Raw genomic sequence first — 27,987 nt, 5'->3', positions numbered from 1 at the left:
GCCGGCCCCTCCACGGCTAATCCGTGTCCATCGCATTCCTCGCCCTAACCTTTTTCTGGGTAGATCTACTGAGGTGCATCGATGCTCTTGCTTATACTATTTTTAAATTATTTCTCTTTGGAGAGAGATTTTAGGGAACGGGGGAAAAGGGAAGGGCGGTGGACAAATCCCAAGAACTTTCCCTGTTTTAGAGCTGAATAAGGGGGAAGAGCAGGAGCCGGAGGCTCGGAAACAGATTTGCATGTTAAACAACTGCGTCCCCGAAGGCTGTAACCTGGAAATCGCTTTATCTGCAACTCTTTTATGGTCCAGGGCCTTTTCTCTCATTATAACTATGTGTAAACATTTTATTTTCTTCACTGGTATGTAGGTTACTGACCAGAGGGAGGAAGAGGGTGTGAATGTTTGGGGAAGATTTTTAAAAGTGACAAGAATCCAATTTTATTCATTTGTTATGCATTGCACAATCCTATAACGGTAATGGCAAAGAACATGAAAATTAAACTGTAATCCTATTACACTAATAAATCGCTGGTTTCTATTTTCCCTCCCATTCCCTCATGCATTAAACATTATGCAAAGCACCCTGTCAGTCTTGGTTCAAATGCCCCTTGTATTCATCCTGAATATAAATTTGCATTTTGCTTTTAATTCTTTTTTCCTTTTTTACTTAAGCATTTCCGAGGCTGCAAAATATATATTCACAGTATGGCTTTAGTGGCTGCTAACATTCCATCCTGGGCATACACTTTAAGGAACTATTTTATTTTTATTTTTAATTTTTATTATTTTTTTAAAAAGATGACCGGTAAGGGGATCTCAACCCTTGGCTTGGTGTTGTCAGCACCACGCTCACCCAGTGAGCAAACCGGCCATCCCTATATGAGATCAGAACCCGGGGCCTTGGTGTTATCAGCACCGCACTCTCCCGAGTGAGCCACGGGCCGTTAAGGAACTATTTTAGTGTAAGTATCCAATACTTAAGAGGCAAAGCTAACACATCTGACCTTGCAGTGCAGGGACTGGAGGTCGGTCGAGGCTAGGCGGAATGCTCCCGGCTACCAGGGCTGCGTTCTGCGACAAACGCGGAGGCTAAAGCCCTTGCGCCAATCGTTAGGCCCCAAGGCCACCTGCTTTCTTGGCGCCTTTTCCGTTTGAACTCGCTCCGCCCCTCGCGCCCCTGCCCGTCCGGTTGCGCGCGCACCCTCGCCCCGGGCTGTCTCGGAATACCTCGGTAGGTGTACGTGAGGCAGGAAGTGACGCTTTGGGGGGCGTCGGGAGGGCGGGGCCAGGCTATAAAACGCGGGTTGGGACCTACTCTTTCCTTAGAGGGCGTCCGGATCGCGGGTTGTGGTTTAGCCGGCGGTCGACGGCGAGGTGCTTGTGTGAGTGACGCGCCGCTGCTGGGACTCCGCCGACCCTGTGTCCTCCCCGCAGCCTGCGAGGCTGGTCCGAGGTTTCTCCGGGCCGGCGCACTGCGGTGCTGTCCAGCAGCCTTTGGAAGCAGCAGGGAGAGCGGGGAGGCTGCGGCGGCGCCGGGCGGGCGGGATGGAGCCGGGCCCGCGAGCCTGTGGGGAGGGGGCTGCGGCGGCGCGAGTTGCTGGGTGCAGGTGCAGCGGGGTGGAGCCGCTGTGGGGAGAGGGGCGTCCCTTTGCTTCTGGTCCGTTCCCTTCTTTGCCTTTCAGCGCCCTCCTTGGTCTCGGAGCGGCGAATGGCTTCTCTATCAGGACTCTGAGGGCGAGATGAGGGATATTCCATGGTCGTTCTGCGCCCTGCCCTTCTGCTTCCTGCTCCTCACGCCCCCGCCGATCTCCGTTCCTCACTCGCTAGCTCTTAAAAGCTGCAGGCCCTCCTGAGCCCGCTCTAGGCCGCGGGTTTGGGAGCGCTGGGGCAGCCACCCCGCGACAGCACGGGCATGCATGCTCGGCCGGGAGCACGTGGCTGCTCCAGAAAGTCGCCCCAGGGAAAGGCTGTCGGGGTTCGTTGGGTGACCTTGGGCTCGTAACCCTTCGCTTCCAGGGGGCCAGGCGTGCCCTGGTCTCTGAAAGGGACAAAGCTGTCCCCGATTCAGTTAGGAGCGTGTCATGGGCATTTAGATGGGGGTTTGTGTACACTGTACATTTGAACTCCGGAACAACCTGATTTTTCTTGCCAGGCTCTGCCTGGTTTCTTGCATGTAGATTCTATTTTCCCGAGGCAGAGTCCAACTGAGCGCTGCAGGTGTTCGCATTAGGAATATTGCTAGCAGTCCCCGCTACAAGATGGGAGACCATAGGAATAAGACTTTTTGTAAAAGCTATTTGGATATTAGCGGTATGGTCAAAGAACTGGGCTGTATTGATAAGCGCTGTGGAGAGCCATCGTGTCACTGTTTCTGTTGGACAGCTCTCTAAGGTGGTAGTGGGGAGGGTTAGTGATAAAATATTTTGTGACTTAATTCTTTTCGGTTAACACTTTCTCTCTGCCCACTTGCTTGCAGCGACTTTGTAGTCATTTATCCAGTGGACTTGAATACTGCTTCATTTTCCTTTTTTTTTTTTTTTGGTTAGAGGATTGAAGTAGGAAATAGTAGTCCTGATACAGAAGTGTTTGGCTACCTGATACTTTTATTCTAGGATTAGATATGAGTTTGGAATACTAGATGCTGACTTAATTGTCTCAGACCTGGAGAATTTGACCTCATTGACAAAGACGTTTAAGCTGATTTCCAGAAGTTATCTTCTGTGAAAATTAAATTAAGCTTAGGCTTTCTAAAAGTACTGTGGGCCCTGCTGGGCTTTTTTTCTCGGCTTCGGATTATAATAATCTCAGTATGCTTTACAAGAAAATTCAGAGTTTAAAATTTTTTGTTATTAATATCAAATGTTTTCCAAAGGGCTATGTATAGCATAGCACCCTTTAAGTTTTCTTCTATGGGATGTTCTCATCAAGTAATGGTGGTAAACCTAGTCTATGTTGAAGGTGGATGAGTAGAGTAGTTTGGCCTAAGGCCAAATTCTGCCCTAAAGTGAGGCGGTTATTTGCCTCTGATAATGTACTTATCTATAATGGAGCAAGGTTCCCAGCTAAACCTGAATCAGACGGCAATGAAAGCTTGTTAAAAATGACCCTCTGGAGGCCGGCCCGTGGCTCACTCGGTAGAGTGCGGTGCTGATAGCACCAAGGCCACGGGTTCGGATCCTATATAGGGATGGCCGGTTCGCTCACTGGCTGAGCGTGGTGCTGACAACACCAAGTCAAGGGTTAAGATCCCCTAACCGGTCATCTACAAAAAAAAAAAAAAAAAAAAAAAAAAAAATGACCCTCTGAGGCCTTTTGGAACTATTCTGTGTAGGTGCTTGTGTTGGTGCTTGTGTTGTGTGCTCTCCCAGATGAACACTACACAAAATAGATTGCATTGACTTCAAGTGGTTCAGACCTTCAATTTGGGCAATGTCTTTTCAGAAAACTGTATGGGAATGAAGATTCTGCTTGTTTTCTTTGATTTCCTTTACTCCCCTCTAGTTTTAGGCCCATGAAGTCAGACTTTTAAAGCTGGGAAAGACCTTGACCATCTCTTGTCAAGTCATTCTGGGTATATACAAGCATATGAGTTCTGAGGACCTTGCAGAAGTTCTGTATGTTCGTGTAATAGTTTCTTTTTCACCTGGCAAATGTGTAGTTGTCTAGGGAAATATTTGCATGTTATCTACAACCAGTTGCTTGAGATCTTGGAGCCCTACCAGGTAAACTTTAAAGTTTTTCTACTTTAGGGGCCGGCCCGTGGCTCACTCGGGAGAGTGCGGTGCTGATAACACCAAGGCCGCAGGTTTGGATCCCATATAGGGATGGCCGGTTGGCTCACTGGCTGAGCGTGGTGCTGACAACACCAAGTCAAGGGTTAAGATCCCCTTACCGGTCATCTTTAAAAAAAAAAAAAGAAGTTTTTCTACTTTAAAAAAAATCTCCCTAGTACCCAAGCTTTGCCCAGTGATTTCAGGATAAACCAGAATAGTGTCAGGGATGAGAAAAGATTCCATCCAAGGTTTTCACAATATTTTTTCCATATCATTTGGAATCTCATATGCATTAAGCATGTCCTAATACTGTTGAGAAATAAAATATATTTACCCCTTATTATCACATAAGTCAGTATCAAGTATCACAGAATAGGAAAATCAGAGAAGGCTTCAAAGAGAGGGCCCTTGAACTGAACCTGGAAGAAATGAGTAGGACCTCAAGGAACTGGAAGAATGTTAGTGTGTAAAGGCAGGGGCTGTGCTCTGTCTTATTGGGGAGAAAATAATAGAGGGCAGTGAAATTGTTATTAAGCAGTGAAGCTTTCTAGAACAGAGCCTCAAAAGCGGTAGAAGAACTTCATTTTATGTAAGCTCTAAGGACTTGAACAAGTGGCCTGTTTTCTAAATTGAAGTGGGCTTTCAGTAATAACAAACAACTGGCTTATTCCTATTTCAAGAAAAATGGAGTAGCAGCTTTAATTACATTATGCATAGGTAAAAGTGTATTTTTGTACCTGATCCCCTCACTCCCCTTAACTCTGTGTATTGTGTACAGATCTCTGGTTTTGAGACACTCCAAAATAGCTTAATACCTCAAAATAATTACTGTATTTTAAAAATTAAATATAATTTAATGCCATATTTTAAGAAAGTAGGAATATGATTGAATTTTTTTTTTTTTTTGTCTTTTTCCGTGTCCGGCAACGGATCGCAACCCTCAGTGTCGCCCCCGTACCGGACCGGGACCGGAACCATCGGTGTTGCCCCCGTGCCTCGCTCACTGGCTGAGCAGGAACCGTCTGTATGTGGGATCCGAACCCTCGGGCGGGAGCGCCACTGCGCTTCCCAAGCGGCGCACTATCCAGTGCGCCACCAGGCCGGCCCGGAATATGATTGAATTTTAAAGAAGTTTGGGGTTGTAGTCCAGCTAGTATCTTTGCCTGCTGCCCCTTATCTTCCATTTCACAGCTCAATTAGACATTTCAGATCTTCCTTCAATTTCATGGTTAAAACATGTGGGGCTATGTTTTGCTTACCTTAGTTTTCATAATTAATATGAGAAATTGAATAGTTTTTTCAGGCATTGGGAACACCAAAGATATACAAATAGCTAATACAAATAAAAATCAAAGTGATGTTTGGTTTGTCTCGTGTGATAGATTATCAGCATTTGGAAATAGTTTTTGGCTTTTAGATGTGCTTTTTTAACTACCTGTTTATAGACAGGATGGTTTTATAACTGGTATGAAAAGCTTCTCTCATGCTTTTAGAACACATAAATTAGAGTGATTTCAGTTGGAAGAAAATTCATTGAGGTTATTTTAAATAGACAGCTTCTTTACTATGTATAAGGTTCATTTTGAAAGAATGACTCAATTTGTTATATATAAAACTTGAGGAGTAACTTTTGTAGATATCATAGAACTATTGTGGTCTTCAGAGATGTGGAGTTAAATGAGTTTAAATGGAAATTGCCTAGGTCACAATTTTTTTCTCTGACTTGATTTCTTTTATGTTACAGTCTTAATTTTGTGTCTGGGGGTTGAAATGGAAGTAACATCTGTTTTCTCAGTAAAAATATACTTAGATTTTAATTATACATAATCATAATTACATATCTATTTATATCTACCTGTCTCTGCAGACTCACAATCGCTCAATCTCATCATTTAAAAAAATTATTTAGATCACTTATTTAAGTATTATCACTTTAGTCTTAAAATTAATTTAAAACTGGAAAATGTTTCAGATGTTAAACTTGTAAACAGCTTACATTTTTTTCCTAGAAATGGGTGATTAAAATTGGTTCAGGGTGGGGCCTTCTAGTTCTGGCTCTAGTGATTGGGTCTGTACAGTTCTGGTGCAGTAGCAATGATAAGCTTTTTGTACCAGAAGGCGCAAGAGATTGTACTTCTAAGAATATGATCTATTGCATATTGACTCTGGTCTTTAAAGTTTGGGGCTTTAAAATTTTTTTTTGTTAATAGGTTTTAGATAGACTTTTTTTTTTTTTTTTTTTTGTCTTTTGTCTTTTTTCCGTGTCCGGCAACGGATTGCAACCCTCAGTGTTGCCCCCGTACCGGACCGGGACCGGCAACGGGATCGCAAGCCTCAGCGTTGCTCCCACGCCTCGCTCAGCCAGTGAGCGGGAGCCGGTCTGCACGTGGGATCCGAACCCTCGGACGGGAGCGCCGCCGCGCTTCCCAAGCGGGCGCACTATCCAGTGCGCCACCGGGCCGGCCCTAGATAGACTTTCTAATGATAACCTATATAACGTCTTTTCATTTTACAGTCTGTGTATACCTCACAACTTGTTTTGTGCCATGTGGGTGTTTAATATGCTGTCAGATTACTTGTATATAGGAAAAATCTTAAAATAGGTAGTAATAAATGTCCATTTTGTAAATCTGAACATAATATCACTTTCATTTTTTTTTTTTTTTTTTTAAAGATGACCGGTAAGGGGATCTTAACCCTTGACTTGGTGTCGTCAGCACCACGCTCAGCCAGTGAGCGAACCGGCCATCCCTATGTGGGATCCGAACCCGGGGCCTTGGTGTTATCAGCACCGCACTCTCCCGAGTGAGCCACGGGCCGGCCCATAATATCACTTTCAAACAAATAGATGCACTCAAACTAAATTAGAAAATCCAGATTTTAGTTAAGGCTTTAACTTAACATGGGACTCTCCTGATTACAGAGGTGTCTTTTGCTTTGAAAAAATGTTAAGATTAATTTCTTAAATTTCCAGAGATGAGAATGCAATTTCTATAACCCAGTAACCCCATTGAATTTAATTTTTAGATGATCAGTTTTCAGCCATGAACAACAAGCCTCTCGGATAATTGGCCTCTTCATGCTACAAAATAGCATGATCTGTGTTTATTTTTGTCTGTTCTTTTTGTGTCAGAGATCTATCAAATCATTTGTAGGAACTGTTCATTTAATCAGAAGGATTAGGATTTCTCTCCTTTTTCTTTTTTTGTTTTGTTGTGTTTTGTTTTGTTTTGTTTTGCAGCTGGCTGGTACAGGGATCCAAAGATTTCTCTCTTTTCCTGTTGGAGATGATTGTTGGTCTTTGTAGCATGACCAGTCTTGATTTAATTGTTTTAGTTTGTAGTTTTGTTTTACAGTTTTTTCTAGGTGATAGTCTATTGTCTTTTTGTATTTTCTTTGTCCTTTTTCTTTGACTACTAAATTCAATTACTTAAATCTACTTATCAGAAATGACATTCTAACTAGTTTCTACCATATTTGGATCTTGAAAAATTTCAAGGCTGTAGGAAAAATTGAAATAATAGTACAGTGACTTTACCTATATATACCCTTTACCTAGATTCACCATTTGTTAATAGTTTGCCACATTTACTTTATTTCTTATATACTTTTTTAACTGAAATATTTGAAAGTTATAGATTTCATCCTTAAATTCTTCAGCATTAATCTAAGAACAAGGACATTCTCCTCTAAAAACACAATACAGTACCAAAATCTAACACTCCCAAAATCTAACATTGAGATACAGCGGTGTTATTCAGTATGCAATCCATATTGACATTTCTTCTGATCTGTAATCAGATGAGTTCTCCATTGCACCACTGGCCTGTTGACATATTTACATTTATTATTTGTCCTAATAATGTCCTTCATAGCTACTACTACCCCACTTCAATTCAGGATCCAATCAAGGGTCGCACTAAATTTAGTTGTCACGTAAACTAAATATTTTGGTTAAAGACCTTTTCTAGGAAGGTGATAACATATTTAAAAATAAATTTGAAGGCTGAGCCCGTGGCACACTCGGGAGAGTGCAGTGCTGGGAGCACAGAAGCGCTCCTGCCGCGGGTTCGGATCCTATATAGGGATGACCGGTGCACTCACAGTGTTCACTGGCTGAGCGCGGTGCAGCCGGTCTCAAAAAGGACAAAAAAAAAAAAATAAAAGTAAATTTGATCTATAATAATTAATATCACCTGGTAATGAAAAGCGTTCACTAATCTGATACAGTGGTATCTATCTCATTATATTAATTCTTTATTCTAACACTAGGTTCTTCTGTGTGGCAGCTCAGAATGATGGATCAAGCTAGATCAGCATTCTCTAACTTGGTGAGATATTTTCAGTTGTAATTCATTGTCCACAACAATGCGAAGTATACAAGCATGACTTTCACCCACTAAGCAAGAAATAATACCCAAAGCTATCATCAGGTATTCATTTTCATTTGAACTGGGGGTTTTGAGGCATAACTGATTCCACAAAAGAAGGGGTATCTTCATTCTTGAGTATGTTTAATTATGGAAAATATTGTAAGAAATTTCAGGGTGGTTTGGATGTGGTGGAGGGAGACAGCCAAGCAGATAAGGTGAACTAAAGAAAGCACTGTTCAAAATGTATAGTAGGATTCTTATTTATAAAGTGATGGGGAAAAAAATGTATAGTAGGAGACATACAAAACAGAAACCCTGAATGAAAAGGCTGAATAAGATGAAGACCAGTGTGTGTGATCTGGCCCTTATCTGCCATTGACAGGGAAGAATGTTGATTTGAAAGGGGAATTTCTTTTCCCTTAAGAATGTATAGCAAGTTACAGTGATGGCCCAATAACAAGTATAGTATCTGACCAAACTTTTCTGCAAATGTTCCTATTCTCTTCTTTATAATGCTTTCTCTTTTTTTTATTTTTCAAAAAAATCTTAGTTTGGTGGTGAACCATTGTCATACACCCGGTTTAGTCTGGCTCGGCAAGTAGATGGTGATAACAGTCATGTGGAGATGAAACTAGCTGTAGATGAGGAAGAAAATGCTGACAATAACATGAGGGCCAATGTCACAAAACCAAAAAGGCTTAATAGAAGTATTTGCTGTGGGACTATTGCTGTAATCATCTTCTTCTTGATTGGTAAGAATGGTCATTCAAAACTTAAATGTTCCTTATAACCAACTCTGGGAAGTCTGTTATTTCAGCTAGTAAATACTAATTTTGGGCTTTTTAAAGTGCTATTGTGCTAGGTACTAGGAATATGATGACCAAAATTCTGTATCTGCCATTGAATTTAATTTGTTGGGAGAAAGGAGATATATATCATTTCAATATAATGTACAAATGTTATACTAGAAATATGCACAGGATATTTGTAGCATAAAACTTAGCCTAAGGTTTCAAGGAAGGCTTCTGGGAAGAAAAGGTACCTGTGCTTGAACGTGTAATTGTATAAAATAAAGGCATTATATAGTTTATTGGGTTAAATGGTTTAAAATATACAAACCTTTCAGACTACTTAGAATTTGATTAAAACCAGTATTTTTAAGGCATAGCTGAACATATTAACAACTTCTATGGGAATAGATTATGAATGAAATTCTGTGTTTAACTCTGAAACTTTTTTTATCTTTAGGATTTATGATTGGCTATTTGGGCTACTATAAACGTGCAGAACCAAAAGCTGAGTGTGAGACACCATCAGTAACAGAGTCTCTAGAGATGGAGGAGTCAAAAGAGGACTTTCCTGAAATACCTTCTCAATTATATTGGGCAGACCTCAAAACAATGTTGTCAGAGAAATTGAATACCACTGATTTCACCAGCATCATCAAGTAAGCTTGAGCTACTTCACAAATTCAACCTCAATATCTAAACAAATACTTATTGATTATTAGGTATGGTGAAACAAAATAAGGGTGACAGAGAAAAGATTTTTTAAGAGGAAAGACTTTTTAGAGTAGGGGAGACTTCCCATACTTAGCTATAGGGGTAAGGGGTCCTTAAAGTATTGAAACTATGCTGATAGGGAAAAAAGTTAGAACTGTTCTGGGGATACTTTCTTTTTTCTTAAAGAAATTCTTGGGTTAATCTTTTTGCTATCTGACTTTTTGTAGCTTATTGCTTGTTGTCAGTGTTTATTCTGCTCTGATTTCCATCTAAACCTATTGTGACATGATGCTGAGCTCTGCTACTGTCCACTTCTAGACCATGACTAACTTGACATTTTTTTGATTTCTGCAGGTTCTTACCCATTAATCCATACACCAAGAAGTTGAGGTTTCTTCCTTAGATTTTTTAATATCTTCCTTAGATACGTGTCTGTGTAAAGAACAATTTTGTCTTTTACCTTTTGCTAGCTTCCTGCAATTTCAGTGGTACTATAACTCTTTTAGTCTTAACTTAGAAATCTTGGCACTTTTACTTCATCTAGTGAATACTTTTTTGTATATACCATACACCAGTCATTATGGATAAAGTGAGAGTATAGTCCACTCACACACACAAAATCAAAGAACTGATATGTTGAGTATATTTAGAAAGAGCCACAGAGATCAGAACAAGGAGCAATTTTGCTTCCAGGAGATTCAGAATGCTTCAAAGCTATACGTCTTGAGTTCACCAACAGTATTACTGTCTTTCATTTTGCTTATAGTAGATCTCCTGGAAGCTACTCACTTCCCCTAAAACCACTCTAAGCATATATATTGTATTAGTATGGAGCTTTCCTTGAAGGAGTGCTTTATGGTGATAAAGAGGTCTTAACAAGTTTGAAGTCATAAGTTACTCAAGATATTGGGCACAATTTTTTTTCTTCTATGTTTGTCTCTTGGGGGATCCATCCAGATGTTCATTTATCCTTTTTTTTTTTCCTTGGTGGCTGGTTGGTACAGGGATCCAAACCCTTGACCTCGGTGTTATCAGCACCACGCTCTCCCAAGTGAGCTCTCCCAAGTGAGATAACCGGCCAGCCCCAGTTCATTTATCTTAACTATGAGGAATAGTACTGAGTTATTCTTTCAAGACAATTTGCTTGATTCTTGAGTTAAACGTTTATTTAAAATTAGATTTAAGTTTAAGTTTAACAAAGATGTTTTCTCCTCTAGGCAGCTGAATGAAAATTCTTATGTCCCACGTGAGGCTGGATCTCAGAAAGATGAAAGTCTCGCATTTCTTGTTGAAAATCAATTCCGTGAATTTAAACTCAGCAAAGTCTGGCGTGATGAACATTTTGTTAAGATTCAGGTCAAAGGGAGGTATGTTGAAAGATGGTAAACTTATTTCATAGAAGTAGCTAGCTACTTTCAGGTGTGCTAAATATAGCAAAGATTTTTGAAATAAAAATTAAGATTTAAGATTTAGAGCTAAATTTTCTCAAGCCAAATATGCAAGTCAAATGCTCAATGTACTGAAGCTATTTAATTTTTTGTTTGTTTAGTTTTTTTATTCAAGGATGGCTTAGCTTCATTTTAACTTAATCTTTTTTAATAGTGCTCAAAACTTGGTGACTGTAGTGGATATGAACAATGACACAGTATCCTCGGTGGAGAGTCCTGAGGGTTACGTGGCATATAGTAAGGCTACGACAGTTACTGTAAGTAAGGCAAAACTGTGCATGAGACTCTTCCCTGTTGAATAGCTCTAAAACTCATTATCTTTATTGTTCTTAGGAGTCATAGTGTGAATTTACTTGTAAAATGTAACTGATCATGAAATGTTTTTGTTCCCAACCTGCCAGTGCCACAGTCAATATAAAATGCAAAGTGCTCATCGTGGTACTTTGGGGGCCCTCACTAGTCTTACTACTCTCCTCACTCACTCTGCTCTGGCCACTCTCACTTACCTACTTGCTGTTCTTTATACGAGAACATGCTCCAACCTCGAGACCTTTATAAAACTTGCCTTTCCCTTTGCCTGGACCAGTCTTCTCCTAAATATCCTCATGGCTTGTTCCCTTACTCTGTGCAAATCTCTTCTCCAACATTACTTCATTGTTGAGGACTTCCTTGATTATTTTGTCGAAGATGTCCTCCCTCTAATCATTTTATTTATCCTGCTTTATTTTTCTTCATAGTATTTGTAGCACCTGACATTATCTATTGATTTGTTTCCACTGGAATATAAGGTACATGAAGATTTAGGGGTTAGTTTGATTTACTGCCATGTCCCAGAGTCTTGGAGAGTGCCTGACACATGGTAGTATTTGCTAAATGAATCCATATATCAGATTCCCCCTTGTGTGGAGACAGATCTAAATATCCATCTTGGTTGGGGTCTAGTCTTATGATTCTTCAATGCTTGATCTTTTTAAATTTAGGCAAATATAGCCAAACTATTACAGAAATAGAAAACAGCTAGATAGAGTAGACCATTTTCAGGTTAAAAGCCACATATTTGTTATGTCAGGGTTATATTTAGTGGGTGCCTTTCGAGCCAGATGATGTTTTGTGGTTATTCTCTGCCTTCCTGATTACTTGTGCTGTATCAGTTTCCCTGGCTACCTAAAAACCAGGAGTTTGGAGATGGGTAGATTGTTTTGTTAAAGAACAATGAGGGTTTTAGTTCACCTGCAAGCTTCCTATGTTCAGATATTTGGTAGTTAATGTCAGTATATAGATAGTTGTTCATCTGAACTCTGATAGAGTTTAGGTACATTATGATGATAGTTTGTATAAACATCTAAAAGTTAGTTTATGCAAGTCCCTTTATTGTAAAGGATAGTCTTTAACCATTTTTGGACAAGTTTATTATCAGACCTTTCAGTTAAAACCTATTCCTATGTATGTCCTCAGTTGTCTGGGGTTCAGGTGTGGGAATCTTATGTAATGGTGCTGCCATGACTAGTTTCATATACCTCTGTTTAACATATCATATCCTATTACCCTTTCTTTTTCCTAGAAATATCTGAAGCATGTAAAATACCCTTTAGATTAAAGATAGCATGGGATGATGAAAGACATGAATATAGGAAGCCAGAAATCTTGATTTCACTCCTGATAACTCTGACCAGTTTTGACTTTAAAACTCACATATATCTTTTTTAGGATTTGGCCACGTTTTTTTTCCTCTTGGTTTCCTCTCAGGTTCAATCTGTAAAACCCTTCTGTCTCAGATTATAGAGCTGTTCTGATACCATAGTGCTCATAAATCTAATGTCTTTGTTTCAGGGTAAACTGATCCATGCTAATTTTGGCACTAAAAAAGACTTCGAGGATTTAAACTCTCCTGTGAATGGATCTTTAGTGATTGTTAGAGCAGGCAAAATCACTTTTGCAGAAAAGGTGAGTAGGAGTTGGTAAATACATTGGTATCTTATTATTCTTCAGTTAAACGGTATTTCTTGTTTATTTTCTCACATTCTGAAAACCAGCAGTCTAAAATTCCCATACCTGATAATATAATTTATTAAAGTGCTGAACAAATCATATAAGTTAGAGTTGCCTAAAGTCACAGAATACTTCAAAACTGTGTATGTCCACTTGGAGTATTTTGCAGCCTTTGCCTTTCAGTGAAAAGGAAGTAATCAGAAATGCTTAAGTGAAAGTTTATTAAATTGTGTCTGTGTAACCCAGTTTTATGTATATATAAAGAATTCAGTTATAAGTATGTTTTATGAAAGGAAAATTAAAAGCCGAACCTATAGAAGGGATTAGACTGGAACATATCAAAGGATAGTGGTTTCTTGAATGGATTTTTATTATTTTTCTTTCTTCCAAACTCTCCTTAATTAATGAGTTAATTTTAAAGGAAAAATTTTTTCTGAGTGTACAAGCTATTTGAAACCTGGGAGTATCAGTCTAGTCCTCTGTGACCATTTGTCTTTAGCATAAAGTGTAATGTATTATTCTTATTTTATATGATCAGATCTTAATCTTCTGAGCTTTATATGTTTTTCTTTAGGTTGCAAATGCTGAAAGCTTAAATGCAATTGGTGTCTTGATATACATGGATTGGGCCAAGTTTCCCATTGTTAAGGCAGAGCTTCCATTCTTTGGACATGTAAGTTCTTATTTCTTGAGTAAGTGGGTTTTGGGGTTCTACAAATTGTTACTGGATTCCATCTACAAAAGTGGAAATAGAACTGTGTCTTATAGGGAACGTCTTTAATAAATGCCTGATAGACCTAATTACTCTTTTGTTTTACTAGGCTCATCTGGGAACAGGTGACCCTTATACACCTGGATTCCCTTCTTTCAATCACACTCAGTTTCCACCTTCTCAGTCATCAGGATTGCCTAATATACCTGTCCAAACAATTTCCAGAGCTGGAGCAGAAAAGCTGTTTGCGTAAGTTCCTATTTGAAAGTACTCTTGCAGGGTGAGGTTTTATGATTAGGGAAGAATGATAATATATTTAAGTTGATTTGATCAAATCTTAAAACAATTGCTTATAATTATCCACATTTGGGCATTTGGGGGATGGTTAGCTATTAATTTGGTATAGATAAAAATGAAAGTTTTCCTCCATAAAGTGATTTTTAATAATAGACATTGGATTTATAAACTCCCTGTCCAATTTACCCAGTGAATTCCATGTGCAATATTTCTGGCATAGCTTATGCTTGAGTACTTCCTGTGGTGAAGCACTTTGTTGCCTATGCCAACCCATTTAGTTATTGGAGAAAATGTTAGTTCATATTGAGCTGAAATTTTACTCCCTGTAACACCCATTAGTTCAGGATTGTTTTCTTTTTAACAGCAGAACAATTGCAATTTCCTTGTCTATAGACTAATAGCCTCACTTTTCATGACAGTTTCCACATGCTTTATGTTTATGATTAGTTCTTCTGCATATCCTACCTAGTGGGTTTAAAAGTAGAGCCAAGTCTGATTAGAGTACATATCATTAATTTTTATCTTGATGTGGACATATTTCCCACCTGGTATTGTTATAGTTTCAAACTCTTATGCAAACATTTATTTGCTGTGTGATGTAAAACAAGTTACTCTAAGCCCTCTGATTCTGTTTCTTCAACTTTTTGGATAGCTAAAATATATAATGTTTAATAGAGTGGTCTCAAACGGAGAGCACCTACATGTAAGGGCTTTGTGAAATTCTATATGACTATCAGTAATGCTAAGTGACATTTGAAATAGGTGATTCTTGTTGACTTATACCAAACTTAGAATCAGGTAAGTCTACCCACCATCTATAAATCTTTCTTAACCTGTGAAGCCAGCCCCCTATCTTACCCTCTTGTAGTAGGGGGTAATGATGTTTCAACCTATATGTAAGCCTCTTGGGAGCAGTCATTGTTTGCATAATACATGAAGAATTAGATAGAGGAAGATATGTAACTACAAGCAGCACAGCAATATTCTTTTATAACTAAGGTAAGAATGTACATTACTCCTGTTAGTGGAGAGGCTTGAAAAACATGAAAATATATTAATGGACTTTTATAGAAGACCTTTATTCTGACTCCATCTTGGTACATATTTAAAATGTAAACTATAGTATGTCTCTGGCAGAAAGGCATACATCAGATGAGGACAGGTAGAGAAATTTTTTAAAAACATTGTTTAAACTAAGAAGTTACTTATGGTTTTCAAATGACTGCCTATAGAACAGAGTAAGACACAAATGGTTGGCCACTAGGGAGTACATTTTATATTCTCTTTATACGTCCTCTTAACCTAGAACTTTGCTGAACAGAAAATATGACTGATTTTGTAAACCTGGGGAAAATAACAATAACTTAGAACTCTGATGCCTGTTTTTTACTTCTAGAAATATGGAAGATGACTGTCCTTCTAGGTGGAATACAGACTCTTCATGTAAGCTATCCTTACAAAATAAGAAAGTGAAGCTCACTGTGAACAATGTGCTCAAAGAGACAAGAATTCTTAACGTCTTTGGAGTTATTAAAGGCTTTGAAGAACCAGGTAAAGACCTATGTATTGTTTTTATTTTTTTATTTTTATTTATTTTTTAAATTTTCCTTGCTATTCTTAAGGATGTGGCCAGAGAAGGAGGGAGTGCAGGAAAGTCTCCTTGGCTTGGCTTTGTGAAGTGCTAAATCTTAGTCTGTCCTAAAGTGAGCTGTTTTGATGTCAGCTTCATTGGGAGGTAATGAGGCCCTAGAAAATTGACCTTTTATAAACTGACCATTATGACTAGAAAATCTATTTTAAGTTATTGACTAGACCAGCAGTAAGCAAATTTCTTCTTAATGGGTCAGATAAACATTTTGTGGGCTATACCATCTTTGTTGCAACTATTCTGCTCTTCCATTGTAGCACAAAAACAGGTATAGACAATACATAATGAATGGGCATATAGGCTGTAGTTTGCCAGTTCCTGGAATAGACTATTTAAATGCAGTCAAATAGTCTTATCGTTTAGTAAGGAAAGCCCTTGGACTTAAGTTGTTTATTAAACAATTAGCATAAATAAGTAGCCAGTGAGTAAATTTAATTGGTAATGTAGAAGCAGCATAGCAATACTAAGAAGGAAAAAAAGATGAGTATTGTGATGTGAATTTTTAATCCCTGGAGTCCTAAGTCACATCTGAAATAAGCCTCTTTTATCCTTAATACATGTACTATACTTTCACCCTTCTACTGACATGCTTATTCTAGACTTCAGTATTTGAAAACAGTTAAAAACCTGATTGCATAAGTTACCTTTTTTTTTTTTTTTTCTTCAAAGATCGCTATATTGTAGTAGGGGCCCAGAGAGATGCCTGGGGTCCTGGAGCTGCAAAATCCAGTGTAGGAACAGCTCTTCTATTGAAACTTGCCAGGATATTCTCTGATATGGTTTTAAAAGGTAGAGTACAAATTTTGAGACCTTTGAACTTTTATGTGTTACTTACAGTTGTAGATGTTAGCATATGGTTTGCTTACTTTTGCCTATATTCTTATGGTTTTCTCATGCTGGACCCTTAGTTCTTAAACAAAAGGCAGTCTTTTGACTTTGAAACAGCTTTTTGTGAAAGTGTCTTCATTGCACTGGGAATCATCAATTTCTTTGAGACACTGGAAGGTGTTATATTGAGCCCTAATTCTTAGTTTGACGTATTCAGAATGACATGGTAAATCTAACATAGTCCCTAAGGAATCTGTTGGAAAGCAGTGGCATACCTCTATACCAAGGTGCTAAGACCTACAACTATTAACTATTAATTTGTTCTGCTTAATTTCAAGCCTTTCTTTCATGGTATTAGTCACTCCTCCACACCAGCTTACACACATACAAACCCACATCATGTTCTTGAATCTTTGGGTCATAGGGTAAATTGCAGTGCTTAACTTTTTTTTTTTTTTCCTTTTTGTCTTTTTTACTGACTGGTAACGGGATCGCAACCCTCGGTGTTGCGCCCGCACCACGCTCAGCCAGTGAGCCGGAACCGGTCTCCACATGGGATCCGAACCCTTGGCGGGAGCGCCACCGCACTCCTAAGCGGCGCACTCTCCAGTGCGCCACCAGGCCGGCCCAGTGCTTAACTTTTATACAAAGTATGTTAATGCATAAAATACATACCCATGGAAGTGGCGGTATGGGGGGCAGTGGCACATGTAGCCCCAAAAGGAGCCTTCACAAATGTAATTTCTCTGGAAACTCTATAACTTTGTGAATTTTCATTCTATCTCATAATAATTGTTTTTAAAATAATCCTCTAAGCAGATTGTTCTTAAAGAAGAAACACTTCATACTTACACTGTGATTTCATATATTTCTTGGTCCAGAAGTTAAGGGATTCAAAGAACGGAATTATAAAAGACTACCAATAAGCTAGTTCCTGCTATACACTTGAATTCTTATTTACAGACAATTTCCTATCCTGTTCATTGCAGATTACTTTTAATATTCCTTTTTTTTTGAAGGCTGGTCAGTATTGGGGTACAAACTCTTAGAACTTGGTGTTGTAACACTGCTCTCTAACAAACTGAGCTAACTGGCCAGCCCCAATTCCTGATTATTGCTCTTTCACTTGGCATCTCAAAAGGAAAAGATATATTTTTGAATCTACTACCTTGAATTTGAAGCTTCTCTGATTCATCTTAAGTTAGTTGTCTGCTTATGAACTTTCCCAGGATAAAGCTAACTTTTTGTTCTCTTTCAGATGGATTTAAACCCAGCAGAAGCATTATCTTTGCCAGCTGGAGTGCTGGAGACTTTGGAGCTGTTGGTGCCACTGAATGGCTAGAGGTATTATTTATATATCATCCTTGCCTAGAATGGGCATTAAACTTGTATTGGCTTAAGCTGCCCTCCAGAAACAATGCTCTTTTAGGTTTGATTATACTATTTTTGCCTTTATATATTTAGTCTCAATAGAATCCAAATTTCAAAATGAATCCCTCATAATAGCTCCTCTGTGTAATGAATAAATAAATAGATTAATACATATTAGGACATTACTATTTTCCCTTCTCTTCTAGGGATACCTTTCCTCCTTGCATTTAAAGGCTTTCACTTACATTAATTTGGATAAAGCAGTTCTTGGTAAGTATCCTTTTTATTAGCTGTTTATAAATTCAGGTAAACAACTTGAAATAGTGGAGGAAAGCTCTCTAAAACAGCACTTTTTTTTTACAATTTACATTGGCCGTAACAAGATCAAAAGATTGATTTAGCTTTCTCTTAAACAGTCCATCAAGTTACAGAAAGGGTGCAGATTGCCTTGTCTAGAGCAGTGGTTCTCAATGTGGTCCTCAGATGAATAGTATTAGGACCACCTGAGAACTGTTAGGAATGCAAATTTTTAGGCTCCAGTCTAGAACTTTTGAGTCAGAAACTACAGCATAGGTTCAACAAACTGTGTTTTAACAAGCACTCCAGGTGATTCTTATGGTACTAACGTTTTAGAACTGCTAGTCTGGACTATATGTTAGACCATAAGGAACTAAACCATACCATATAGAATGGTACTTTTAGAAACTAATTCACATCCTGCTAGATTGTGCCATCACTGATAGAAGTACTGGATAATCAAACTTCTAAAAGAGTGAATGTTACTGAAAGTGCATATGTCGCCAATGGATGAACCAAGAATAGTAAAATGTCTACACTGGGAAGAAAAGGGAAGGAGTTACAACAATTAAACTAAATCTTTATTAGATTAGTCATTATTTACCTGTTTTACCTCTGCAGCAGAAGGTATTGAGTATAGCAAGCTTACTATAGCTAGCAGATGACTGCCCTAACCTGGGTGAACTAAAAAGGTTAAAAAAAAAAAAATCACAATTTGATAATGTGGGAGGTGCAGGGGCAGCGGATATATAGGTAATCTCTGTACTTTCCTCTTAATTTTTCTGTGAACCTAAAACTTCAGTAAAAAAGTATTAAAAAAAAAAATCACTAACATTAAAGTATGCACACTCAAGGAGTAAGAGCCTCAGTTGAGTCAAGTTAGAGTTAGCATAGTTGCTAAAGGACTTGACTCCTAAATTACTTTTTGTCTACTTTATTAATAGGATAGTTGTTGTATAGGGCCACTGATCTGTGTCACTGTCTTCATGTTTGTCATTTAGTTTTAGTTGTAGAAGCAGCAGTGTGAAATTCTCTTGATTGGAGAAAGGGCAATGTTAAAATAATTTCTTTGCAGGTACCAGCAACTTCAAGGTTTCTGCCAGCCCACTGTTGTATACGCTAATTGAGAAAACGATGCAAGATGTGAGTGTATATCTAATTACAAAAATGTACCACTTCATTTTTTGTCATTTACATAAAATGAAAAACATTGGTATTTAAGCCATTATCAGTAACCAGTAAGAGGAATTTAGAATAAGTTCTATAGCAGCAATAGTTATGATTTTATCTTACTGGTCCCTACCCTACTGAACTATGTGAAGTAAAGGAGGTGGTATATAAAGGGCTCTGATCTCAAAGAATATGTAGTCTATTTAAGAATATATAACAAAATGCCATGAGGCCTAAGCTGTCCTGTAGGAGCCCACAGGGAATTGTCTATAAAGTCAGAATGTTAAGGAAGGTTTAAGTGGACTTGAACTATCCTTAAGACTTAAATACGAAGGCCAGATGAAACATTCATTGAATACAGACAGACATGTGAATGACCATAGTTTTGAATGAGGGAGGAACACATGAAAGAGAATGTTTGCCTAATGGGGTTAGAGGCTACATGTTGGAGTAATTAAAGTAGGAGGGAAACGAAGGTCAGATGGTAGACCTTGGCCTTGATCCCATGGGAAACAAGAGATTACTATAGGGTCTCAAACAAGGCAGTAATATATTTGCTAATTAGGCTGGCAGTATAAAATGTGCTAGAAGGAAGAAATCAGAAACAAAATAGGCATATCATTAAGTTTACAGAGGGCTTTTGAAATTGTGGTTAAGCCATCTTTAAAATGTCAATTAAGAAGGAAGACATTTTTTTCCTCACCAAAATTAAAGCAACTGACAGCATGAACCTAGTAGGAATAACTTTGAGATTGTTTTTTTTCTCTTTTTTCCTTCTCCTCCCTCCTCCTCCTCCTCCCCTTTGAGATTGTTTTAACTGTCTTAAAGAAAATTTTATTCAAGAAGATACAGTAAAAATTTAATACTTTTATAAGTGTTTATAAAGAGAAACATGTTAGTAACTAGCCTGAATAACTAAGTTCAGAAAAGTTGGTTGTTTTTTTTTTGTTTGTTTTTTAAAAAGATGACCGGTAAGGGGATCTCAACCCTTGGCTTGGTGTTGTCAGCACCACGCTCAGCCAGTGAGCAAACCGGCCATCCCTATATAGGATCCGAACCCGTGGCCTTGGTGTTATCAGCACCGCACTCTACCGAGTGAGCCACGGGCCGGCCTCAGAAAAGTTGGTTTTAATGATAAATTAACTTCTTAATTTACAGGTGAAACATCCAGTTACTGGGCGGTCTCTATATCAGGACAGCAACTGGGTCAACAAAGTGTAAGTTGAGAAAAGTGAATGAACAAGCTAATAGAAAAGCAGTATTGCCCAGTAGCACCTACTATTTAGGTAGAGATCTAAACCTAATCTTGCAATGAGCTTACCTATCCCCAGAGAGATTCAGTTTAAGAATTTATTTGGGGTAGGGAGAAGGTTGCATGGAAGCACAGTCTGTTCTTTAGAAACCTTTCTAAACACACATTCTCGCTTTCCTTGCAGTGAGAAACTTTCTTTTGATAATGCTGCTTTCCCTTTCCTTGCATATTCTGGAATCCCAGCAGTTTCTTTCTGTTTTCGTGAGGTAAGTCTGAAGAACTCTAAAGCATTACATCTTAGATCTTCTTGTATCAACTTTGAGACCAAGTTTCCTAGAGTGCTTAAAATCTTTGAAGTTATACACATGTAATTATTACATACTTTCTTATTATCAGTCTTAATATAGACTTATCTCAATTAGCTTAGTTAACATTTCAGTTTATTGCTAAAATTTCTTCAATGAAGTCTGCTGAGTTTTAATAACAAGGCTTAATTTCTTGAATGATTGAGTATCTAATGGCTACCTATTGGACAGTGCACGCATAGAATATTTCCATCAAACAAAGTTCTACTAGATGACGCTGTTCTAGATACCTGTTGAAATACAGTTCTAGATGTTTACCCAGAGATGTTAGTCTCTTAAGTAGGGATTATGGGTAAAAGCACAAAAACCAAACAGATGTAAGGTTGTCATGAGACAGAACTTTGAACTGAACAAGTTGAGGAAAACAAGATTAGCTTGGTACAAGAACCAATTCAAAGGCACTGAAGGTCAGGCAGAGTAAACAAAATGATAAGGACTTCTGTGCTGAAGTGCTAGAGTTGGAAAACTGGCCCTGTAGTGAGGTCTTCTGACAGTGAAGAGATCCTAGAGTTTGTGTAGGGGGTTGGGGTAGAAGCTGTTGACTTTGGCATCAAATTATTGATCTAGCAGAGGCCAGGTCCGTACTGGACTTCTTATCACTGGGTGTTTTATTTTTTGTTTTGTTTTTGGTTTTTTTAAATTTATTTTATTGAATCAAAATCGATTGTACATATTTTGGGGGGTTGAAATTGAGATATTGATTAAATCAATATTATTAGCATATATATTGTTACAAATCCTAATTATTTTTTATGCCCCTTGTCCAACCTCTCCCCTTCCCCCATTCCCTCCCCCTCCCCTCTCTAATTGCCCTAGGTTTCTTCTCTCTTTCTGAAATAATGGTTATTCTGTTAACTTGTTGCCTAGATGATCTGTCCAATGCTGAGAGATGTGATCAGGTCCCCCAATATTATCATAGAGCAGATGCTTCTTCTGTCACTCTGAAATGGGTTTTGTGGAAAGAGACTTCCTCTTCTTTTCTTTGTCTCTGCTGGTGACTCTTGTGTGAATGCACTCCAGTGGTTGGTGGACCATCTGCGTGGTGGCTATGGCGCATAGCTGCTTTTGCAGCAGCCACGGTTATTGTGGCTGTGGTGGGCCACCCATGTGGAGGTGCTGTTTTTGGCATACTCCTTGGCACTGGCGGCATGCCTGGCTGTGGGGTGTGTTTGGTCCCCTTCTCCATGCCTCTGGTCCCTGGGCAGGCCCCAAGGTGCTGGCGCCATGTGCCTGGTTGTGGGAGAGGGGTCCAGTCCCCTTCTCCATGTCCCAGGTCCCTGGGCGGGCCCCGAGGTACTGGTGCAGTGTGCCTGGTTGTGGGAGAATGGTCCGGTCCCCGACTCCATACTCTGGGTCCCTGGGTGGGCCCCAAGGTGCCGACTGGGTGTTTTAGCTAGGACTAGGAGGGGAAAAGTCTGAAGTGAGGGAGTGATGAAAGATCTACATTTAGAGATTAACAAAGTTGGAATTCTCTTGACCTTCCACTAGAGCAGCAGTATGAGTGGTATTGAAATAGCTGGTCACAATGTCTATTTAGTACATTAGGAAGAACTGGGTGTCAGGTCCTATGGTTGAAGGAATTTATGGATGAGTTTTGCTGACGTTCAAAAGTCATGTTTTTCAAAAACTTCAGATGTAGTCTGAGATGTCAAAACCTTGAGTGTTGTTTAAGAGGTAGGTACAGTAATAGAGAAGTATATAGTCTGAAAGTAATGAATTAAGGTCAAACTAAAGGATTATCAATGCGATTCTCACAAAGGGCAATGGTAGGGAATAAAAGAGTAAGTAATAGTTACCAAAGTTGTCTAATGAAGGTAGACCATCAAACATTCTTGTTAGGAAGGTAACGTGGTTTGGATCCCCTTACCAGATAGCCAAAAAAAAAAAAAAAAAAAAAAAAGTGCTGCACGATTGGGAAGAAGGTATATTTTAATCTAAGAGTAACATTTTATATTGAAAGTACATTTTATGCATGCTCTTCTTTCACCTTTAATATGGGCCAAACTTCCTAAAAACAAGGGATATAGTATCAAGGAATTTGGCTAGAAATCTATTCACAGTATATGATATGATAGTATAAGGATTCTGTAAAACTTGGAAAAAGTAGTCATTCTAGGAGTAGATAGCAAGAATGATGTCTTAAAGCAGCAGATAGGAGAAAAAATTGGGTGGGAATATATTAGAAGTAAGGGAAGAATTGCAGCTATTATTACCTTGATGGTGAAGCCAGGATGTGAAGCTCTTGCTCTCCTAACTCACATGAATATAAAAGCCTAGTTTTCTTTTCCAGGACACAGATTATCCTTATTTGGATACTACCATGGATACCTATGAGGTACTGACTCAGCAAATTCCTCAATTGAATAAAATGGCACGTGCAGCAGCAGAAGTAGCTGGTCAGTTCATGATTAAACTTACCCATGATGTTGAATTGAATCTGGACTATGAGATGTATAACAACAAAATACTTTCATTTGTGAGGGATTTGAACCAATTCAGAGCAGACATAAAGGTGAGCACTAACTGAAATAAGGTTCTTATTGCTGACATATTAAGCAGTTTGAAGTATGATGTCCAAAAGCTAAAGCTGTGTTAAGTTTTCTATCACTCATGCATTCCCGGCAGTCCATAGGTAGGACCCAGAAAATACAAAGATCACAACTATGAGTTTGGACTATATGCCTTTCAGACACAACGTAGATGGAAGGAGAACATAGCCAGTAGTTACTATCGTATTTAGTGTTGATCCTGTGTGCCTAGTGTTCAGACATTAAATTAATATTAATAAGTGTTTTATGGTACTGGGAGTCTATTTAACAGATCCCTTAATTGAAGTAAATCACCAAATTTAATTATTAAGGCTTTCTTGAAACTTGAAACTAATGGAAAATGTTCAGAAAATTGGACTTACCAGATGGAAATAGCTAGATTCTGAAGTTCATTGAACCAAAATGTTTGAGGTTTTCCCCCATAGGGAACTAAAACTGGAAAGAATATAGTGTATAGGGTTATATACTTTTACTAAGTAAATTGTTTTAAATTTCTTGATGAGAATGGTTTTCTTGTGAGGGTAAAAATGGATAATAGTACTATCTGCTGGGCTCAAGTATGGGCGTATTATCTTAGTTTATAGAGTTTGGAAACACTTGAACAAGGTGCTTACGTCCAGCTTTCTGAGTCTTTGGCCTATCTGTGAGTCACTTCCTTCTATCAGAATCTTCTCAGTTGCCACACCTAAATTAGAATGGTATATAGAATAACACCTTAGAAATATAACTTCTTTTTTTTTTTTTTTAAAGATGACCGGTAAGGGGATCTTAACCCTTAGCTTGTCAGCACCATGCTCAGTCTGAACTAACCAGCCTTCCCTATATAGGGGATCTTAACCCTTAGCTTGTCAGCACCATGCTCAGTCTGAACTAACCAGCCTTCCCTATATAGGATTCGAACCCGTGGCCTTGGTGTTATCAGCACCGCACTCTCCTGAGTGAGCCACAGGCCAGCCGAGAAATATAACTTCTAATAGTGAATTTAATATCTTTCTGTTTCAGGAGATGGGCCTGAATCTACAGTGGCTATATTCTGCTCGTGGAGACTTTTTTCGAGCTACTTCCAGGCTAACAACAGATTTCAAGAATGCTGAGAAAACAAACAGATTTGTCATGAGGGAAATTAATGATCGTATCATGAAAGTAAGTAAGCGCTTAGAAAAGGGGCAATTATTTAAAGTATGTTAAATTTTTAGTTTATAAGTTTGCATTTCTAAAAAGTGGAGTAACTTGAGGAGCCTGGAATCCTTTGCTGCTATAGAATTGAGTACAGATTTTCTCTTTTACAAGATCTAAAACCAACATATCTAAACCAAAAATACAAGAGACATTTACCCTATTATTAATCCTTTTAGACTTCAAAAAGATTTTTTTAGAAGAAATCAGTAATGATTTTTAGCTATCATTTTCTGTTTCTGTTATCTCATTCAGGGCTTAATTAATCAAGCCTTAACTGCTTTATCCTAGTCTGCTTGGAAAAAACAAAGGACCTGTCGTGTACCCTCATATACACTCTAACCAAAAAAAAAATCTCAGTACAATTAAAGTTGACTATTACAAAGGAATTGACAGTTTGATTTAGAATTTTAACCTTAAAAGATCAGGAGCCTGGTTCTCAACATGCTTAAATTCAGGGAAATTTTAACATTTGTAGTGAGAGACTGACAGTTTTACTATGTTAGCTTCTTTCCTCACAACAAAAGTCATAGCACTGGGTAAGCTGTCTTGTATGTTTTGTTTTCATAGGTGGAATATCACTTCCTCTCACCCTATGTATCTCCAAGAGATTTTCCTTTCCGGCATATCTTCTGGGGCTCTGGCTCTCACACTTTGTCAGCTTTACTAGAGAACTTGAAGCTGCGTCAGAAAAATAACGGTGCTTTTAATGCAACACTATTGAGAAACCAATTGGCTCTAGCTACTTGGACTATTCAGGGGGCTGCAAATGCCCTCTCTGGTGACATTTGGGACATTGACAATGAGTTTTAAATGTGATACCCATAACTTACATAAGAATAGCAGGGTAGTCTGGTTTCTAGACTTGTGCTGGTTGTGCTAAATTTTCAGTAGGGCTACAAAACCTAATGTTAAAATTCCTCCCAGTCATTTTGGTACTACTAGATGTTTTTAGGCAGCAGCTTTTAATATATGGTAGGTACCTAAACTTAAAGTGAATAATCACTTAAAAAAATGTTCATAATAGAATATTTTCTTTGATTATCTCTAGAATATTAAGTGCTTTGTAATGGTAACTGCCTCTTCCCTGTTATAGTTATGAAAGTGTCAGAACCAGATACATGAACCATTGCTCTCAATCCTAAGGACATGAACTGGTATCTTTTGAGGTGGGAGGAAGAAGGTGGTTCTACTGAGGGTTAAAAGTGGTAGTTTACTGTGATCTTCCTCCATCTTCATTTGATGCTAAATAGGAGATACCAGGTTGTAAGATGTTATTCTCTAAATGAGATATATGTCTTTCCATACGGATTTATCTGGTTTCTGCATCCCTGAATGAAACAGTTAACTTTCAGAAGAGATGGGACTTGTTTTCTTGCCAATGAAGTCTGAAATAGAGGTCCTTCAGCTGGCTATAATGAGGTTCGACTGTTTATTGCAGGAGTCAGGCCTTAATGTGTTAACCTCAATGTTATGAAAAGAGGAGACCAGAAGCCAAAGACTTAGTATATTTTCTTTTCCTCTGTCCTCTGCCCCATAGTCCTTTGTTTAGTTCTTTGTTGTTTTTATTTTTTCCAAAGTATTTTGAAAGAGCCAGTTTCAGGTGTTTAAATTTCAGACTCAGTTTGTCAGACTTAAAGAACACACTGCCAAATTTTGGCTGAAGTGTTAACTAATCTTTTGGGAAAGCTTTCTGTCATTTTGGCACTGAGATATTTATTGTTTATTTATCAGTGACAGAGTTCACTATAAATGGTGTTTTTTTTTTATAGAAGATAATTATCGGAAGCAGTGCCTTCCATAATTATGACAGTTATACTGTCGTTTTTTTAAAATAAAAGCAGCATCTGCTAATAAAACCCAACAGATACTGGAAGTTTTGCATTTGTGGTCAACATTTGAGGGTTTTAGAAAATAGCCACAAGCCAAATAAAATTATAAAGCCAAGTATTAGAGAAAAATTAAATTATTAGTTGCTCATTAGACTTCTATTTAGCTGACCAGATAAAAATGATAGTTCTCCCAAATGTAATGAATTGTGACTAAGTTATAAATAAATGTCACTTAAAGGCTGTGGTACGGCCGGCCCGGTGGCGCACTGGATAAGTGCGCCGCTTGGGAAGCGCGGCGGCGCTCCCGCCTGAGGGTTTGGATCCCACATACAGACCGGTTCCCACTCACTGGCTGAGCGAGGCGCGGGAGCGACACCGAGGGTTGCAATCCCGTTGCCAGTCCCCGGTCCGGTGTGGCGGCAACACTGAGGGTTGCGATCCGTTGCCGGACAACGGAAAAAGACAAAAGACAAAAAAAAAAAAAAAAAGGCTGTGGTAGTACTCATATATGCAAGATTTTACAGCTTAGTTTATCCAAGGTGTAACTTTAATTCCAATTTTGCAAAATTTCCAGTACCTTTGTCACAAACCTAACACATTATCGGGAGCAGTGTCTTCCATAATGTATAAAGAACAAGGTAGTTTTTGCCTACCACAGTGTCTATATCGGAGACAGTGATCTCCATATGTTACACTAAGGGTGTACGTAATTATCGGGAACAGTGTTTCCCATAATTTTCTTCATGCAATGACATCTTCAAAGCTTGAAGATAGTTAGTATCTAACATGTATTCCCAACTCCCTATAATTATCTATCTTTTAGTTGCAGAAACATTTTGTGGTCATTAAGCATTTGGTGGGTAAATTCAACCACTGTAAAATAAAATTACTTTCTTCAAGATTCTTTAAAAAAAAAAAAAAAAAAAACTTCATGTGAATGTTTTGTTATCTTTGTATCTCCGGGTCTTCGTTCGTGGGAAAGTAGCATACATTTATAATGTTTGCTGTTGACAAATGAATTTAACTTTATCCCCTTATTTGCCTGTTATCTCCTATAAACTTAGTTCAGACAAGTTTGAATCCAGAATTGACCTTTTGGCTTAAAGCAGGGGGAAAGTGTATAGGAGGTTTGGGGGGAGGGGGGAGTAAAGTGGGTGAGAAGGCAAAGCTTGCAAAAGGATCTTTGATCATGTCTACCTACCCATTAATATATTTTAGTGGTTATAAGTTAAATGTAGATATGAACAAATAAGTTTGAGGCTACATGAGTAAAGATTTTAATTTCTAGTCAGCCATTGTTATAAATCTGATAAATCACCTGTCATAGGACAGCTCAGAATTGCCACCTAAGAAAAAATCTATAGGGTTTCTTAAGATTCTTAAACTTAATGTCAACTTACCT

At 38.4% G+C, this 27,987-nt stretch overlaps 1 protein-coding gene across 2 annotated transcripts; it reads left to right on the top strand.

Moving 5' to 3' along the window:
- Window positions 1-1,304: 1,304 nt before the first annotated feature.
- Window positions 1,305-26,629, top strand: TFRC (transferrin receptor). Of its 2 annotated transcripts, none has more exons than XM_008588237.1 (19): window positions 1,305-1,385; window positions 8,049-8,107; window positions 8,700-8,901; window positions 9,398-9,596; window positions 10,869-11,018; window positions 11,254-11,356; window positions 12,930-13,043; window positions 13,663-13,761; window positions 13,910-14,049; window positions 15,494-15,648; window positions 16,415-16,534; window positions 17,832-17,917; window positions 18,151-18,214; window positions 19,317-19,384; window positions 20,570-20,628; window positions 20,848-20,929; window positions 23,319-23,540; window positions 24,580-24,720; window positions 25,324-26,629. In XM_008588237.1, the coding sequence occupies exons 2-19, from the start codon at window positions 8,072-8,074 to the stop codon at window positions 25,564-25,566; spliced, it is 2,283 nt and encodes a 760-aa protein (XP_008586459.1). In that variant the 5' UTR covers window positions 1,305-1,385; window positions 8,049-8,071; the 3' UTR covers window positions 25,567-26,629. The 2 variants fall into 2 exon arrangements, with proteins under 2 accessions (XP_008586459.1, XP_008586460.1); XM_008588238.1 differs by lacking the exon at window positions 1,305-1,385 and adding an exon at window positions 3,411-3,725.
- The last annotated feature ends 1,358 nt before the right edge of the window (window positions 26,630-27,987 follow it).

Source organism: Galeopterus variegatus, unplaced genomic scaffold (assembly GCF_000696425.1).
Source record: "Galeopterus variegatus unplaced genomic scaffold, G_variegatus-3.0.2 Scaffold4732, whole genome shotgun sequence".
NCBI lineage: Eukaryota > Metazoa > Chordata > Mammalia > Dermoptera > Cynocephalidae > Galeopterus > Galeopterus variegatus.
The sequence above is the reverse complement of the archived record's forward strand: the minus strand, read 5'-3'. Positions and strand labels throughout refer to the sequence as shown.